The sequence below is a fragment of the Mobula birostris genome, chromosome 19 (assembly GCF_030028105.1).
Source record: "Mobula birostris isolate sMobBir1 chromosome 19, sMobBir1.hap1, whole genome shotgun sequence".
Classification (NCBI taxonomy): Eukaryota; Metazoa; Chordata; class Chondrichthyes; order Myliobatiformes; family Myliobatidae; genus Mobula; species Mobula birostris.
In genome coordinates, this window is record NC_092388.1 from 67,572,754 (window position 1) to 67,591,200 (window position 18,447).

General features: G+C 41.2%; 1 protein-coding gene across 1 annotated transcript in view; it reads left to right on the forward strand.

Annotated features, from left to right (window-relative positions):
* The window catches only part of LOC140212370 (rab effector MyRIP-like), a 349,832-nt gene that overhangs the window by 76,030 nt on the left and 255,355 nt on the right, over positions 1–18,447 (forward strand). Inside the window, exon 2 of the mRNA XM_072283082.1 lies at positions 41–262. Within this exon, the coding sequence (XP_072139183.1) occupies positions 41–262 (222 nt within the window). The remainder of the gene's footprint in view (positions 1–40; positions 263–18,447) is intronic.

The window sequence follows — 18,447 nt, forward strand, 5'->3', positions numbered from 1 at the left end:
CACTTCTTTACCTTTGACGGGTTGTGTCTTTGTTTTTCAGTGAGCTGAAGCAGAAACTAAACGAAGAGGGCAACAAGTGCACGATCCTCTCCAAGCAGGAAAAGTTCAACAAGAACTGCTGCATTCGCTGCTGCAGTGCTTTTACATTCCTAATCAACAGCAAGCACCCATGCTCTGACTGCAAGTTCAACATCTGCAAGAACTGCGGTGCCTACAGCAAGAAGGAGAAGGCCTGGATCTGCACCGTGTGCCATCAGGCCAGGTATGTGCTCTTCCTTCCCCAACTTCCTCTTCACCTAGGGTGAATTCTGCCCATCCCCTCACCCCTGCCTCTCACGATGATCATCGCCGTAACTTACACTCTCTGGACTTTGACATTCCTCTAGCTCTCTGTCTGTGAATGTCCCCAATTATTCCATCATTGTCGTCCTTGCCAAGCTTGGGGCTTACCAGTTCACTGCTAAAACTTTAAACATTCTTTTCAAAAGTGCATTGGATGATGTTTCTTTGCTCAAGAGTTTATGCTGGCTAATTCAGTTATTCACTGCTAATACTGTGAAATAAAAATTGTAACTCTCGGGAATATTGTCCTGGTAATGGCAGTAGATGCCATAATATTTCTATGAATCTGTTGTGATTAGTGTGATTAAAACACTTTCTTGTACACTTCTGAGTCCTAGTATCAAACTGACCCAGATACAGGTTATAGTCACATGTTCCAGATGTAGCTTCCTGCCTGTTAAGTTGCCCAACTCTACCCTTTTTTATACCATAAATCATAACAATAGAGCATAAAAAGCGGCCCTTCAGTACACCACGTTCATGCTCGTGCCCACCTTTGCGTACCCTTGAAGTCATTAAACTCTACTTCACCTGATTTCCTTGACCTGAAATGGTTTTTGGTCAAACAGCATTGGATTTAAATTTTTTCTTTTTGTTTCCAAATGGTTTAATGGCCTTGAGTCTTAATTTATCTTCTCTAGTTAAGTTCAGCTAACTCTCAGTCTCCATCACATAGCAATATTTAATCACTTCATGATTAGCCGCAGTGCCTTCCAACCCCTATGTGCTAAGGAATTTGGCATTCCTTTCTGAAGCTTCGTTGCCCAAGTTTTTGACAGTATTACCCCTGTGTGGCTCAGTGTGCCTCTTGTTTGATTGTTGAGCCAATGGAATGCAATGGGATGTTTTGGAGCAGAAAGGGTGCTGTAAAACTACGTCTTGCTTCTGATGCTAATGAACCGTTGAATCGATCTTGACCTGTCTCTCCCCTCTTCGTGCAACAAGTTAGATTCAATGTCCAGACTGGGAAGTGCTTCATTGTTGGCCAGGTGTCCATGTTTGTAAAATTATCTGACACTGTAATAGTAATATTTTACAAACTCTGTTGATAAGAGTAGTGAATCCAAGATATTGCTAACAGATAATGAAACATCTGAATTTCATGCCATTGAAAGACACAATGATGCACATCTCCAATCTAATTAGATTTAGACAACAGTGGCTGCTGTTGTCAAATTTTATCACCAACTTTATCACAAAACTTTCATATCTATGAATGTGTGCAGCATTGAATTCTGGCACTTGGTTAAAGAGTCAATAGAGCAATGTACTGTTAAATCTGCAGCCTTGCCACTTTGTCAAGCTTTCAGATGCTCTAACAAAATTTACCTGAGCAAGTTTTCCAGCAGCTTCTGTAAGTTGTAAAAATAATGTGCTGATAATGTAAAGCCTTTGGAAGCTTGAAGAAACTGAGAAAGTTCAGACAGATCCTTTCTCGTTCTTTACAGCAGCTTCTGGATGTGGCAAAGGACCATTGTCAATGAGGTTCCTTCGAAGGGTTGGCACCTCATGTCAACTGATGACTTGAAGGCTTTTTAGACATGTCGTTTCATTGCTATACTGTCTTGAGTAAAACAAATACAGATCTCTAACAGATATTTTATCCTTTATTTATTGAACTATATTTATTGAGATATATAATTCCCTTGGCATTGTTTATGGGAAATCCAGCTTTTGGAATAAGTAATAGGCCTAGGAATAGAACAAATTGACTTGGGCTATGTTTAATGAGTTGAATTTAGATTGCAACGTTGCAAAACAGGATTTAATGATGTACTATCTGTAGTAACCTGTTCTCCAAATTCCCTGCGTTTCTTGTAGTTCTCTTAAATCAAGCTTCCCTGACAGAATATGTCTCAGCATTATCACAATGTGATTTCTATCAGTTCAAGCAGTTCTCTCCCAATATGTAACAATAACAACATGATTGGAAACAAAACGATACAAGATCAAGTCAAGTCAAGTCACTTTTTATTGTCATTTTGACCATAACTACTGGTACAGTACACAGTAAAAACGAGACAACGTTTTTCAGGACAATGGTGCTACATGAAACAATGCAAACATTACACTGAACTACGTTCACTGAGAGAATGAAAGACATAGGCGTTCAGAAGGAGCTGTGAGTCCTTGGACACCAATCACTGAATATTCTCATGTAAGTGGGGAAACCCATTAAAATGGAAACTGGAAATTTGACTATTATTGCGCAGGAGTTTGAAGGGATTTGAGTATCAGAATGAAGATGTTTTACTGCACTTACACAGGGCCCTGGTAGATCAGCACCTGGACAACTGAGTCACTTGCTCAGGTCTCCATACCTAAGGAAGGATATACTTGATTGACAGGGAGGGAAGAGGTTATCTTGCAAGGACGGATCAAGCACACTGAGTCTATACTCTTCAGTTTAAAGGGAAGACAGGTTATGGAGTCACATGGTATGGCAATGGTTCACCAAGTCAATGCCAGCTATTAGTGCAGGATTAGTTTTATTCTACCCTCATTCCCCTCAATTACCCCCAGACTGTCACCGCGGTTCAGATATGGCCCAAGTGTGGAGTGAGAGATACTGAAGCGGGTTGATAGTTCACAAAACTTTAACGCGAACAGTGTTCAAGGGAAAATAAAACAATAAGCTCTAGGTCAAACAGGGCCGTTAACTGAAACTCTCAAACGGGAAATGGAGCCTATACTGTGGCTGAAAAGAGCATCTAATTATTAAACGAATACCGCGAGTCTTCACAGTCAGTTGACTCCACAGTCCAATTTCTCAGGCAAGGTCCGATGCAAAACAAAAGCGAAGCATTGCTGTCCTCTGTCCAGGTCTCGACAAGCACTACGACGACAAATATGGAATTAGATACTATCATGTTAAATAATAATTACCTGACACGTGGAAATTCACAAGCGCAATTGCCGTATCTACTGCGCTGCCGAATCCGTGGTTGTGACACAGACTCTATTATTTACCTACATACTGGGGGTCATTTTATAGTGGCTGATTAACCAATCAGCCTGTACACTCCTTTGAGATGTGGGAGGAACCTGGTCCTCCCAAAGGAAAGCCAAGCATGCACAGGGAGACTCCACGCAGACTGTACCTGTGGCCAGGATTGAACCGGAGTTGCTAGAAATGTGAGTCAGCCGTGCCAGTGTGAGATACTCTCACTGAGCCACCAAAAACGGGGCTGAAGGGGCTGGATACAGGGTAAGTTTCCCAGATGGGGTTTGGAGAACAAAACACAGGACCAGCCATTCAGAACTGAGGTGCCCAGAGAGTGGGTGGGTGTGAAGACTTAGTCACTATGTATTCAAGACAAAGGCCAATAGATTTTTAGGTATTATGATTGGTGCAGGAAAGTGGTGCTGACGTTGAGGATCTTATTGAATGCTGAAGCAGGTAGAAAGGCTGAAGAACATATACAGCTTCTATTTCTCAGTTTCCTCCTGACAGAGAAATTATTCCAGTGAAGATAATTTGAAATATTATTTTGCCTTTATTTATCTGTGATAAATTTGCAGGCCCTCACTGGGTTATGAAGAACATCTGGGAGACAGGTGGGATGGATTTACTGCCTGCTGTAGGCTGCAGGCAAGTTCAGCCAGTGGGACCAGGGCATTTCCATGTGCCTTCTATCCCCACCATCTCCACCCCAGCTATGACCTGTAACAAGTGGGTTGAGCAAGGCTAGGAGTGCTGAACAGCCATTCTTCCTGTATATGGTCACTGTCCCACCACAGATTTTTCTGCGACCCTCTTCCACACACTATGTGCGTTCATTTCTGACTTGCAAACTGAGCTTTCAGGAACGGAACCCATCATAAGCTGGGGACTGCCGATAAGTAAGACTTATTAGGCTGCAAAAGGAAGAATCTCTTTTTCAGGATTACAGTTGCGATCACTGTTTTCTACTCTCCTACACAGAGTCTGTAGATTTAGGCAAAATGCAGCTTAGCTTTCCTTGATTCCTTCTGTGGCATCAGATTGACCCTGCTTGATGTTAAATGATTGATTGCAATGGATTGAAGGCGTGGATATGCTTTGTGGATGCATTGAAAGTGATTGATAAAGGATGAAATGACAATAGGATGGATTAATTGAAGGGATATCACATAGAAATATTCAATGCACTTGACATGACCGTTTAATTCTTGGTTTCATGGATTGAATGCACTTGATGCTACAAGTCAATATGTTTGATCAAGTGATTGATTGCGTAGGATTTAAAAAATCCAGTCCTTAGATTGATTCAATATGGGGATGATGTGACATTTGATGCATTAAATCAACATATTTTGATGTGATATAACAACTTAATAATTTTGATGCGAAGTTTCACGGTGCTTGGAGTGATAATTTCTGCTTTTGATTGGGCAATTCAATGTTTATCCCCATTATGTCTACTTGCCAGTTCTATTCCCACTCATATAATCCTAAGCCTTTTGTCTTTGATTTGATGACGTGTGCTTAATGCCAGCATTTGGTGCATTCGATACCACATTTGAATTCCATTTGTTACAAAAGTTAAACACATCTGACGTAACGAATCAGTGCTCTTGATTCAATTATATTATAATTCAATGATTTACCGAGTCCAATGTGATAGATGGATCTGTTTAAATACAATAATTGAACGTTTGAGTAAAATCTGCCCAGTTTGCTGATCTCCTGAATTATTCATTGATGTTCATTATTCATTAAAATATTCATAGATATTATCTATAGGGAGAAATGAACAGTTGGCGTTTCTGGCTAAGACCCTTCATCATGAAGTGTAGACTCTGTTGAAACGTTGTAGGTGCAGTCTGATAGGCGATTCACAGGGACTGAGTAAGGATTACAATGCCACTGCAAGGATCTGCATTTACCATCTAGGATGATGTTCCAGTGGAATACTGTGGGAGTGCTCTGCTGTTAGAGATTCATCTTTCAGAAGGGGTAGTAAACTAAGTCTCATTTTCTCTCAGAGGGCATAAAGCTATCCCAAGGCATCATGTCAAAGCCTATCAGAGGAATTCTCCTCATGTTCTAGGTGGTATGTATCTGCAATGTCATTTTGATTGAAAGTCATGTATATTCCCATCTGCATAAGTACATGTATGCACAGGTACACTGAAAAACATCCTTGCCACAATATCACAGGCACATGGCATCAGTGATACAACATTCACAAGGAAAACATAAATTCTCCACAATTTTCACAAGGAATACCAGAATTGGAGCAAAGAACAAAATCCATTGTAGTGCTCACAGTTGTCATAGTGTTGCTATACTGAAGTAGTGTTTAGAGTTCAAGAACCAAATGGTCAAAGAGAAGTCGTTTTTCCTAAACCTGATGGTGTGGGACTTCAGGTTTCCATACCTGCTGCCCAATGGTAGCAGCAAGAAGATGACATGGACCAGATGGTGAAGGTGTTTGATAATAGATGCTGACTTCTTGAGGTAGCAGCTCGTGGAGATACGACCTGGATATGTATATGTTGTATTGTTCAGAGTCCACTACCCTCTACAGTTTCTTATGTTCCTGCACATTCTAATTGCCGTACTCAACGATGATGCAACCATTCAGGGTAAGTTCAATGATATATAGTAGTATTCAGTTGTATGCCAGACCTCATAACCTTCCGAAAAGTAAAGACACTGGTTAGTAATTACTGTGTAATGTGCTATAGTGCTGCTGCAAAACAATACAGTGCACAAAACGTATCAGTGAGAACTAAGTTTATTCTGATTCAAAGCAAACACTCACTCGATAGACACTGCCCAAACTGCTGAGTATTCCAGTGTTTACGGGTCTCATCTCAGATGTTTGGCTGCTACAATGTTGATTTTCATTCGTTGGTAATATGGGAGTAAACCTTTGCCCTTTTGTATTTCCATAGTGTGACCAGAACAAGCTGCCTCTGTATTTTCCTATAATCCAGTGGACTTTTCTTTTACTTTTGTCCTTGAGATTATCCAGCAATGTTGGCAGGTAACTAATATTGAACAACTGGTGTGTGTATTTTACTTTAGTGGTTCTTATTTAGTTTTCTGCTTTGTTTATTGTTTTTCATTTCTTGCAACTCTTTCCATTATTTCTTGAACATTCCCAGTCCCCATTTGCTACCAAAACTGCTTGTCCTCTTTGTTTTTATCCCATTAAACAGTTTTTCCCTGTTAATCTCCTTTATCCAAAATACATAAGTAATTCAGACAATCATTAACACAAGGCAAGTTAAATTTATTTGTATAGCACTTTTCAAATGCAAGGCAGTTCAAAGTGCTTTACACAGAACAAGATATCAAAATCAAGCACCAAATTTCAGACCATATAAAAGAGAATAAAATCACATAAAAATAGATATGATAAATAGAATAAAAAGGCATCACAGTTACAGTGCAGGAGATTCTAATTAAAAGCTACAGTGAAAAGACAAAAGTTTAAGCCTCAATTTAAAAGAGCTTAAATGTGGGGCAAACTTCAGATACTATGAAAGGTTATTCCAGATGCATGGAGCCTAGTAACTAAAAACTGCTTCACCATGTTTAGTTTTGACCCTGGGGACGGTTAGCACACCCACCTCAGATGAAGTTCCTTTCCAGTCAACTTCGGCCAGTTCCCCTCTCATGCCAACGTAATTTCCTTTATTCCACTGAAATTCTGACACATTGGGTTTTATTTTTTCCCTCTCAAATTTCAATGTGAACTGGATGATATTGTGTCCTAGCCTATTGAACCTATTTAACCTCTTTCTATACCTCAGGTCGGCAGGTCCTGGCAATATCCTTGTAAACTTTCTCTGCCCTCTTTCTATCATTTTTCAGTCTAATCTTTCTGTAGGTAGGTGACCAGAATCACACACGATACTCCAAATTATGCCTCACCGATGTCGTATGCAACTTTATCATAACTTCCCAACTGTAGTCAGTACTTTGGTTTACAAAGGCCATTGTGCCAAAAGCTCTCTTTATGATCCTACCTACCTGTGCACCACTTCCAAGAAATTATGGATCTGTATGCCCAGATCCCTCTGTTCTACCACATTCCTCGGTGTACCCTGTGAAAGATCTACCCTGTGTCCCCTCCCAAAGCTCAACACCTCATACTTGTCTGTTTTAAATTCCTTCTGCCATTTCCAGCTGGTACAGATCCTGCTGCAAGATTTGATAGCCTCCCTCTCTGTCCACCATACCCTCGATCTTCTTGTCATCTGCAAATTTGCAGTTCTAGTTAACCACATTATCATCCAGATCATTGATAGTATCAGCTTATCACCCAGAACCTTATGAAGCTCCAGTGCTGTGAATAATTGTGTTGGAGATGTTGTTGCCTATCTTTACTGATAATGTCTATTGGTCAGAAAGTCAAGGATCCAGTTGGACAGAGAGGCATTAACTCCCTGGGTCTGGAGTTATATAAAACTGTAATAAAAATAAGTCGCAATTGATTTAATATAATATTGTGGTTTCATTGAACAATAATTAATTTATTTTAAGAGTTCTTCATAAATAGTTTACAAAAGGTTATGAAGTGTCATATTTGGATTACTGGGTAAAATATTGACAACACACACAAAATGCTGTAAGAACTCAGTGCTCGGATTTCCAACATCTGCAGATTTTCTCTTGTTTGTGAAAATATTGAACAGAGCCATTTCATTACATATTTCAAAGTAAGATCAGATTTGAAGAAGTAACCCTTTGTAGTTTGTTTGTTCTGGTACTGACACAGGTTTACCGTCCAGTTGGAGTTCATCCCTCATTATTGCAGTGCTGTTTACACAGATGCACCTGATTAAAATTCTGTAATAAATGTCCGCATAGTTTGAGGGGTTTATTGTTTCCCATATATGTATGATTCATGGATGGAATGAAATTGACGCTGGTTACTTATTGGATTTGCTGTTTATTACTCTGGGACTGAGTTAATAGCTTTTCTTTTCTTTTTAATGGATCTTTCAATTCGCTGAGCCTCTTGGCCATTTTTGTTGCATAAAACATGAGATGCAAAGAAAATATCCAAAGCTTCCATTAAATGAAGATTCCATTTTCATTTGTCAGGTTGAAAGCAAGACAGCCACCCATGTTATCCTGGAGTAATCTGACCAGCTGAGCTGATAAAGGATCATGCCAGGGAAGATCATGAGGGTTTAGATTTCCACTTTCAATACTTAATGTTTTTTGCTGATTGACATATATGGATGTGAAAAACATTGTGTTTTCTGGATGAGATCTGCTTCCACAAATGTAAATTTGAAGAAGAGCAAGTGCATACGGCATGCTGTCCTGACCAATATTTACTTTTCACTGGCTATCACGAAACGATGATCACGCAGCAAAACATCAGAACTTGCTCTGCACTATTTGGCTGTCAATTTACCCACAACAGTAATTCCACCTCAAAGGAACTTCCTTGGCAGTAACAAGCTTTGTACCATGAAGTAGGATAAGGGGATAAAATTGTATCTGTTTCTTTAAGTGGTTTGCAAACATGAATTAGTTGCAAAAGTAGCCCATTCAATCCTTCATGTATAATAGTCTGACTATAACCTCAATACCACATTCCTGCCTCCTCCTTGCAATTTATCCTCAAAAGTCTTTTAATCCCAGCCTTAAAGACATTCTTAGACTTTGAGAAAAAGTGTTCCACGCACTCTGCTACATTCAAAGTTCAAAGTAAATTTACTATCTAAGTACATACTGTATATGTTACCGTAGCAACCCTGAGATTCATTTTGTTGCAGGTATTTACAGTAGAAGAAAGAAATACAGTAGAATCAATTAAGATCTACACACAAAGATTGACAAACAACCAATGTGCAAAAGAAAACCAACTGTGCAAATACCAAAAACAATTAAGTTAGAAAACAAACAAACAAACAAGCAAGCAAACAAGTAATACCAAGAACATGAGCTGCAGAGACCCTGGAAGTGCGTCTGTAGTTTGTCTTCATTGTTGAGGTGACTGAAGTTATTCACAATGGTTTTGGGGCCTGATGATTGAAGGGTAATAACTGTTCCTGAACCTGGTGGTCTGGGACCTAAGGCTCCTCCACCTTCTTCCCAATAGCAGCAGCAAGATGAGAGCGTGGCCTGGATGGTGGGGTCCTTTACAATTAAAGCTGCTTTCTTGTAGCTATGATCCTTGTAGATATGTTCAACGGTGTGGGGGAGGAGGTGCTTTTCCAATGATGGAACAGGCTGTATCACTGCTTTTTGGAGGCGTTTCCATTCCTGAGCATTGGTGATTCCATATCAGGCTGTGATGCAACCAGTCAGGATGCTGTCCATTTTTAGATGAGATGCTGAATGTGCAAACTTCTAAGAAATTCGAAGCACTGCTTTCTTTAAAATGACACTTATGTGGTGATAGCAGGACAGAGCTTCTGAGATGATAACACCAGGAATTTAAAGTTACTGATCCTCTCCTCCTTGATGCCCTAATGAAGTCACTCATGGAGTCACGATTTCTTCCTCATGAAGTCAATAATCAGCTCTTTGGTTTTGCTGACATTGAGTGAGAGGTTGTTGTTGTGGCACCATTCAATCAGATTATCAATTTCCATCTGATAGGCCAGCAACAGTGGTGTTATCAGCAAATGGGAATATAGCATTGGAGCTGTACACCAGCCAATTTATTAGGATGGGTCAGCCACGTACACCATCTGGGCCAGATGCTTTCTGTAGGATAGTCTCATGTTGACATTAGAGACGGAGTCGTTGGAGGCTTTGAAAGTTTGCTAAGGCGTCCCCACATTTTGTTGGTCAAATCGAACATGAAGGCATTGAACTTATCTGGGAGTGAAACGTTGTTGCCATGTACTGTATGTCACTTGGTTTTACTTTGTAGGAGCTGATGACGTCCAAGCACTGCCACAGCTCTCAAGCATCCTTCTGTCTCTCAGGTTTGGTCTGGAATTGCCACTTCGCATGTGAGATGGCTTTCTGGAGGTCATACCTGGACCTCTTTTACTTTCCTGGGCCACCAGTCGAGCCCACAGCAGATTGCGGGTCTTTTGGTTCATCTGGGGTTTCTAGTTGGGGAAGACTGAATGAGTTTGTGGGTACACACTCATCCGTGACAGCTTTAGAAAGTCCAAGACAACCGTGGCATATTCATTCAGGTCCTCTGAGTCCCTGAACACAGCCCCATCCACTGACTCCTGACTCTGAGCAGTCCTGTACCAGTTCTTTTGTCTCCTCTGAGCAGTTCTTTACTGTCCTCACATCTGGTGCTTTGCTCTTTACCTTCTGCCTCTCTGTGCAGGTAGGAAGAGGGCAGCCAGATGATCAGATTGACCGATATAAAGTCCGGTGATGGAACAGTAAGCATTCTTGATGGTAGTATAGCAGTGATTAAGTGTGTTGGGGCCTCTGGTGCTGCAGGTGGTGTAGTGATGGTAATAGGGCAGTGATTTCTTTAAGAAAACCTGACTGAAATCCCTGGCAAAGCTGAGAAAGGTGACAGGATAGGCTTTTTTCTTTTATACCAATTATGGCACTCGATACATCAGGTGTTTGCTTAACATCTGCCTTTGGCGGTATGTAAACTGTAGTCAGGATCATGGCAGCAAACTCTCTTGGAAAGTAGAAAGATCAGCAGTTAATCATTAGATGTTCCAGGTCAGGAAGAGAACAAGAGTGCGACAGGACCAGTACATCCAAGCACCAGCTTCAGGGAGCTAGAGGTAAAGGAACCCCTTGGAAGTAGTGACCATAATATGATTGAGTTCAGTTTCAAATTTGAAAAGGAGAAACTGGTATCAGGTGTATCGGTATAAAAGAAATTACAGTGGTATGAGAGAGGAACTGGCCCAAGTCGATTGGAAAAGTAAGCTAAATGGAGGGACGGCAGAGCAGAATTGGATGAAATTCCTACAAGAAATAAGGAAAATGAAGGAAAAATATATTCCAAGAAAAAAAAAATTATGAATGGAAAAATGGCACAAATGTGGTTAACCAGAGAGGTTAAGGCAAAAATAAAAGCAAAAGAAACAACGTACAAGGAAGCAAAAATTAGTTGAAAAATGAGGACTGGAAGACTTTTAAAAACTTACAGAAGGAAACTAAGAAAGTCATTAGGAAAGAAAAGATGAATTATGAAAGGAAGTTGGCGATTAACATGAAAAAGGATACTAAGAGTTTTTTTTAAGTATATGAAGAGTAGAAGAGTGACAAGGGTAGATACAGGACCGATTGAAAATGATGCTGGAGTAATTATAATGGATAACAAGGAGATGGCGGAGGAACTGAATGAGTATTTTGCATCAGTCTTCACAGTGGAAGACATGAGCAATATACCTGATAGCCAGAGGTATCAGGGAATAGAATTAGGTACAGTCAAGATTACTAGAGAGAAAGTGCTTGGGAAGCTAAGTGGGCTAAGAATAGATAAGTCTCCTGGTCCGGATGAGGTGCACCCAAGGGTTCTGAAGGAGGTGGCTTTGGAGATTGTGGAAGCATTGGAAATGATCTTCCAGGAATCAATAGACTCTGGCATGGTTCCGGAGGACTGGAAGGTCACAAATGTAGTTCCGCTATTTAAGAAAGGAAGGAGGCAGCAAAAAGAAAATTACAGACCTATTAGTCTGACATTGGTAGTTGGAAAGATATTGGAGTCAATCCTCAAGGACGAGGTTATGAAATACCTCAAGGTGCATGACAAGATAGGCCGAAGCCAGCATGGTTTCATGAAGGGAAGATCCTGCCTCACCAACCTATTGGAATTTTTTGAGGTAATCTCGAATAAGATTGACAAGGGAGAGGCTGTGGATGTTGTGTATTTGGATTTTCAAAAGGCCTTCGATAAGGTGCCGCATATGAGGCTGCTTAATAAGATGAGAGCCCATGGAATTATAGGAAAGATATTGAAATGGGTGGAGCATTGGCTGATAGGCAGAAAACAAAGGGTGGGAATAAAGGGATCCTATTCTGATTGGTTGCCGGTTACTAGTGGTGTTCTGCAGGGGTCGGTGTTGGGGCCGCTTCTTTTTACGATGTATATCGATGATTTGGATTATGGATTAAGTGGTTTTGTGGCTAAGTTTGCGGATGACACCAAGATAGGTGGAGGAGCAGGAAATGTTGAAGAAACAGAAAGGTTGCAGAGAGACTTAGTTAGATTAGGAGTGTGGGCAAAGAAATGGCAGATGAGATACAACGTTGACAAATGTACGGTTGTACATTTCGGAAGAAGAAATAATCGGGCAGATTATTATTTAGATGGGGAGAAAATTCAAAAATTGGAAGTGCAAAGGGACTTGGGGGTCCTCGTGCAGGATACCCTAAAGGTTAACCACCAAGTTGGATTGGTGGTAAGGAAAGCGAATGCTATGTTGGCATTCATTTCAAGAGGAATAGTGTATAAGAGTAAGGAGGTGTTGATGAGGCTCTATGGGGCATTAGTGAGACCTCATTTGGAATACTGTGTGCAGTTTTGGGCCCCCTATCTTAGAAAGGATGTACTGATGTTGGAGAGAGTTCAGAGAAGATTTACGAGGATGATTCCTGGAATGCAGGGGCTAACATATGAGGAGCGTCTGTCGGCTCTTGGATTGTATTCATTAGAGTATAGAAGAATGAGAGGGGATCTCATGGAAACATTTCGAATGTTGAAAGGCTTGGACAGAGTAGATGTGGAAAGGTTGTTTCCCTCGGTGGGTGATTCCAGGACAAGAGGCCATAGTCTTAGAATTAGAGGGTACCCAGTTAAAACAGAGATGAGGAGAAATTTTTTTAGCCAGAGGGTCGTGGATTTGTGGAATTCGTTGCCACATACAACTGTGGAGGCCCGATCAGTGAGAGTGTTTAAGGAGGAGATTGACAGGTATCTAATGAGTCAGGTATCAAGGGATATGGGGAAAAAGCCGGAAATTGGAACTAGATGGAACTAGTTTAGCTCATGGGGGAGCTGTGGAGCAGACTCGATGGGCCGAATAGCCTACTTCTGTTCCTTTGTCTTGTGATCTTGTGATAAAGAACTTATCATGAAATGCCCCCTGCTTCTTGCTATCCACAAATATTCTGCACTTCAATCCATCTGGTAATCTGAGAATCCCTCAGGCTGGAGCGCTATGTCTGGAGTGTCAGGAGCGAGCTGTGTCTCAGCGAAATGGAATGCAACAATCCCTCATTTCCCTCCAATGCAGCAATCTTGGACTTGGGTCCAGTGGCTGCACGTTAGGCAGGAGGATGTTTGGAAGAGGTAATCTTATATCCTGGTGCTTCAGTCTAACCTGAAGTCTGCCTTGGCACCCTGTGATGGCCGACCGTCATCTGCTTCAAGGTGCTCCACCTGCATTCTTACAAACAAATTTTGCCAAATCCTTCAGGAGAGCATAAAATTGCTAGTTTGTTTAGTTGGTTCAAAAGGATGTTTCTTTAAGAGAAATTACAGGTTGCAGATGGCACCATTAGCAGTTCAGAAAAAGTATATCTCATAGAATACCTAGTAGTTTTGTGAGCTGCCTGCAAAGCATCAACGTATAGTGTCAGCACCATCTTGGTCAGGCATTCCAACAAAAACTGTAATGTATTTAATTTTTCCATAATATTTGAGAAATATTGTGAATATATCAAATATTCTTTGCTTGTTTACATCATTAATTATGTAAGAAGTCTGTGAATATGTCATTATGACACCACAGTGTATGTGAACATGCCTCATTAAAGAAAAAGAAAGTAAAAAAAGTAAGTAGATGGTTTCCTGGTTCCCATAGAGTTACAAAACATAACAGATACAAACCTAAACTGTCTCACTTTTCCTTCTGAGACAACCCAGGCAATCCAGAAATCGATACAGTAAATCACTCAACTGTTTACATTGAAAATATGTTCCTAGATGGACCATAGAAAATACAGCAGAGTAACCGACCATTCAGCCCACAATGTTGCGCTGATCTAATTAAACTAGTAATTAAATGCCCAGTTAGATTAATCCCTTCCACCTAACCAATGTCCATGTCCATTCCATTCCTGCGCATTCACATACCTATGTAACAGCCTCTTGAATGCCTATTGTATTTGTCTCCACTACCCTGTCAGGTGGCAATTTCAAGACACCCATCACTCCCTCTGTCAAAAAAATCTTGCCCCACAGATTTCATTTGAACTTACTACTCTCACCTTGAGTGCCCTCTGCTCTTAGGGAAAAAAAGAGAGAGGCTATGTACTGTGTTGTTTCAAGGGTTACCCTTCAATAATAATGGTCAGTTGGGCACAGGGAGAGGATCAGTATTTACTGACAAGTAACTTTATTGGTGGAATTTACAGCACATGACTTTACACAACTGCGTACCCGTGTGCACACCTACTAGGCTTCCCTGGCCCTCCATGAACAGTAACAGAAGACAGAATGCAGTACCTGGGAGAAACCAACACTGGAGAGCATTTCAAGTGTTTAAAGCAGATACGGAAGCAGCAGGGTCAACCTGCTGGGCAGAGAGAAATAGTAAGTGATTTTGAAACCTTCACATCCACAGTGGTTTGTCACAACCACGGATTCAGCAGCGCAGTAGATACGGCAATTGCAATTGTGAATTTGGACGCGTCAGCTTATTATTATTTAATCATGATAGGATTTAACTCCATACTTGTTGTCGTAGTGCTTGTCAAGACTTGGACAGAGCACAGCAATGCTTCGCTGCCTGTTTGTTTTCAGCCTTCCCTGAGAAATTGGACTGTCGAGTCAACTGACTCTGAAGACTCGCGGTATTTGTTTTATGTTTAGTTGTTCTTTTCGGCCACAGTGTAGGCTTCGTTTTCCATTTGGAGTTTTAGTTAACGGCCCTGTTTGGCCTAGTGTTTATTGTTTTCTTTTTCCCAGTAACACTGTTGTGAAGTCTGTGAACTATTGACCCGCGTCAGTGTCTCTCACTCCGCACTTGGGCCATATCCGAACCTGGTGACATGGTTAGTCTTTGGAGAGCTGTTGCTGTCTGTGCTCCCAAAATCCTCAATCTTATCCTTTTCCTTATCAGATCAATCAATGATGTTTCGATTTCATTGGCTTGGTTATCTGACTGACCTGTGTCAGATCTCATTGGATGTAGCTCAGGTCTACAAGCAGTATTGATTTATGGCTTTTTCCTTCAGCTTTGTGCCTAAGACGATTTTCCTTGTTCTATCCAACTCAGACTGCTTCAAACTGGGTCACCTGAATTGACTGGGCCCAGTTGACCAGATCACATACTGTTTCTTTTGCAAACCTGCCATTTTACCTATTACAAACACGAGAAAGTCTGCAGATGCTGGAAATCCAAGTGTAAGACTCACTTTGCCTAGTGGCATGATCTCGGGGGTGACACTCCCTACCTGGCCAAACTTTAGCACTCTTGATTGGGTGGATGCTGTGTGTTGTGTCCCCTGTGTAACATCAGTACCCCGAAATAACATTCAGTCTACAATGTTTAAGATTTCATATTTAAGTATGGGGTTAGTAGAGAAACAAAAGAAAAGGAAAACAAATAAAAGGTGCCAATAATCTCATAAACATGTCCAGTGCACAACGTTGGAGCTCACGGATTCCCTTTCGCTGATCCTCCTTCACTCGTCGTCGACCCCTGGGCTCCCACCCTGAGCCCAGGCCCAGCGGGTCCAGCAACCGTCTCCTCAAGCCACCTCTTCTCTCTTCATCCTCCTCGCGCCTTCTCCCCCAAGCCCGCGCAAACTAACAGCTTTCACACAGACAGAATAACATCTATCCCAATTGGTTAACAAATGAATATAAGTCCCGTTATCACTAATTATAACCCAAACATGCTGCTACAGAGAACATTAACTCATCAGTTAACATTACAGAGAAGCCGTTTCATTATTAACCATAGCAAGTAACATGAAAGAAGAAACCCTTACACAAGCAGCACCTACAAAATGCTGGAGGAACTCAGCAGGCCAGGCCGTATCCATGGAAAGGGATACAGTCAATGTAAAATAAGGCTGGGACCCTTATTTTACCTCATAAACAGCCTCTTGTCTGAGGCTACGTCCACACTACGCCGGATAATTTTGAAAACGAAGCTTTTTCTCTTCATTTTGACCTTCCGTCCACACTGAAACGGCATTTTCAGCCCCCGAAAATGGAGATTTTCAGAAACGGTCTCCAGAGTGAATAAATCTGAAAATGCCTAATATCCGTTGCAGTGTGTACGGGGTAACCAGAGCTTTTAAAAACCGCTGTCATGACGTGCCGGAACAGATGGCGGCAGCGCGGCATTTCATTGTTTTCTTCTTATTATTCTTATTATTATTACTACTTTATTGTCGCCAAAGATACTAGAGTGTACAATCATCACAGCGATATTTGATTCTGCGCTCCGCAGAACCTAACAATTTCAGAACAGACGGCAACGAGACTGAAGCCAGAAGAGTTAGAAATGTACTCACCAAATACTTTGACCCATAGCTTACTGAATAAATAAGTATACTCACTTTGCCCTGTTTTCTGTCCTTGCTTGTATGAAGGTGGTTTACCTATTTATGCAAGTACTTCTCTGACAATAGATGTGTAACAGTCTAATGTAACATTGTTCAGAAATACAAGCTAATACTGATGCAGACATGTTTCATACATTTAACAAGGTGCTTTATTAATGCAACAGAGTTAGTCAGTTTTTCAATGTTCATCGTCAGCTGGGTCATACTGTCCGTGAACTCCCTGTTGGTTGCCTCCATATGCTCCAGTATTTGTTTTTTTTTTCAGTTTTAAGTCCTCCTGCACGAGAGCCAAGAGCAATTCCTTTTAAGTTTTTCTACTCTGTAACTGGACAAACGCGCACCAAGTATATCGTTTCCTCTTCACTGGTGTTCTGTGTGTCCTGCGCATGCCCAGTAGGAGGAGATTCGCCCAAATATCCGTCTAATGTGGACAGAGATATTTTGAAAAACGCTTAGTGTGTACACCTGTCATTTTTACTCGAAACCAGTGTTTTCAAAATTATCCGGCGTAGTGTGGATGTAGCCTGAGAATGGTTTCAGGTTTAACATTAACAAAAACTCCTTGTGTCCACATTTAATTGCTCTGATTAAGTTATCCTGGAACAAGAATCAATTCACCAAACATTTCACAAAATGGCAGCTGCAAGGGCAGTCTGACAAAGTGGCAACCTCCATTTCTGCCAACAAATGGCAAGAACAAAGACTTTTCCTTTGTCTGTTTCCACCACCCTTGCTTCATTCCTTCCTTGCTTGTTCACTGATAGGTCAATTGCAGTTTTTTCTGACCAACAGAATCTATGCCTCTCATATCTTATAAACCTCTATCAGAATTTCCCTCAGCTTCCAATGGCCCAGAGAAAATAACAAGTTTGTCCAACCTCTGCTCATAGCATATACCCTCTAATCCAGTCAGCATCCTGGTAAAACTCCTCTGCACTATCTCCAAGGCTTCAACATTCTTCCTGTAATAGGGCGATCTGAACTGATTGCAGTATTCTAGGTGTGACCTAACTAGAGTTTTATAAAGCTGCAACATAACTTCCTGATGCTTGAACCCAGTAACTCAACTAATAATGACAAGCATGCCGCACGCCTTCTTTACCACCAGATCAACCTATACAGCCACTTTCAAGGAGTTATAGTCTTGGACCCTAACATTCTCTGCACATCAGCACTGTTGGGTCTTGCCATGAACAGTACACTGTCCCTTTACATTTGATTTCTCAAACCACAGCTCTTCACATTTCACAGGGGCTCCTTCTGCCATTTCTCTGCCTAGATCTGAAACTGATCAAAATCCCACTGTATTCTATGCCTGACATATTGTCTGCAAACTTACTAACCCATCCATCGTAAACTCAAGAGATTCTGCAGATGCTGGAAAACCAATGTAACATGTACAAAGTGCTGGAGGAGCATAGTGGCTCAGGCACCATCTATGGAAAGGACCAAAGAGTTAACATTTCAGGATGAGACCCTTCATCAGGACTGTACTATGTGTGTAACTTGCCCATCTATGTTTTCATCCAGGTCATTTATATAGACCATAAGACCATAAGATATAGGAGCAGAAGCACACCATTCGGCCCATCGGGTCTGCTCCGCCATTCAGTCATGGGCTGATCCAATTCTTCCAGTCATCCCTACTTCCCTACCTTCTCCCCATACCCTTTGATGCCCTGGCTAAT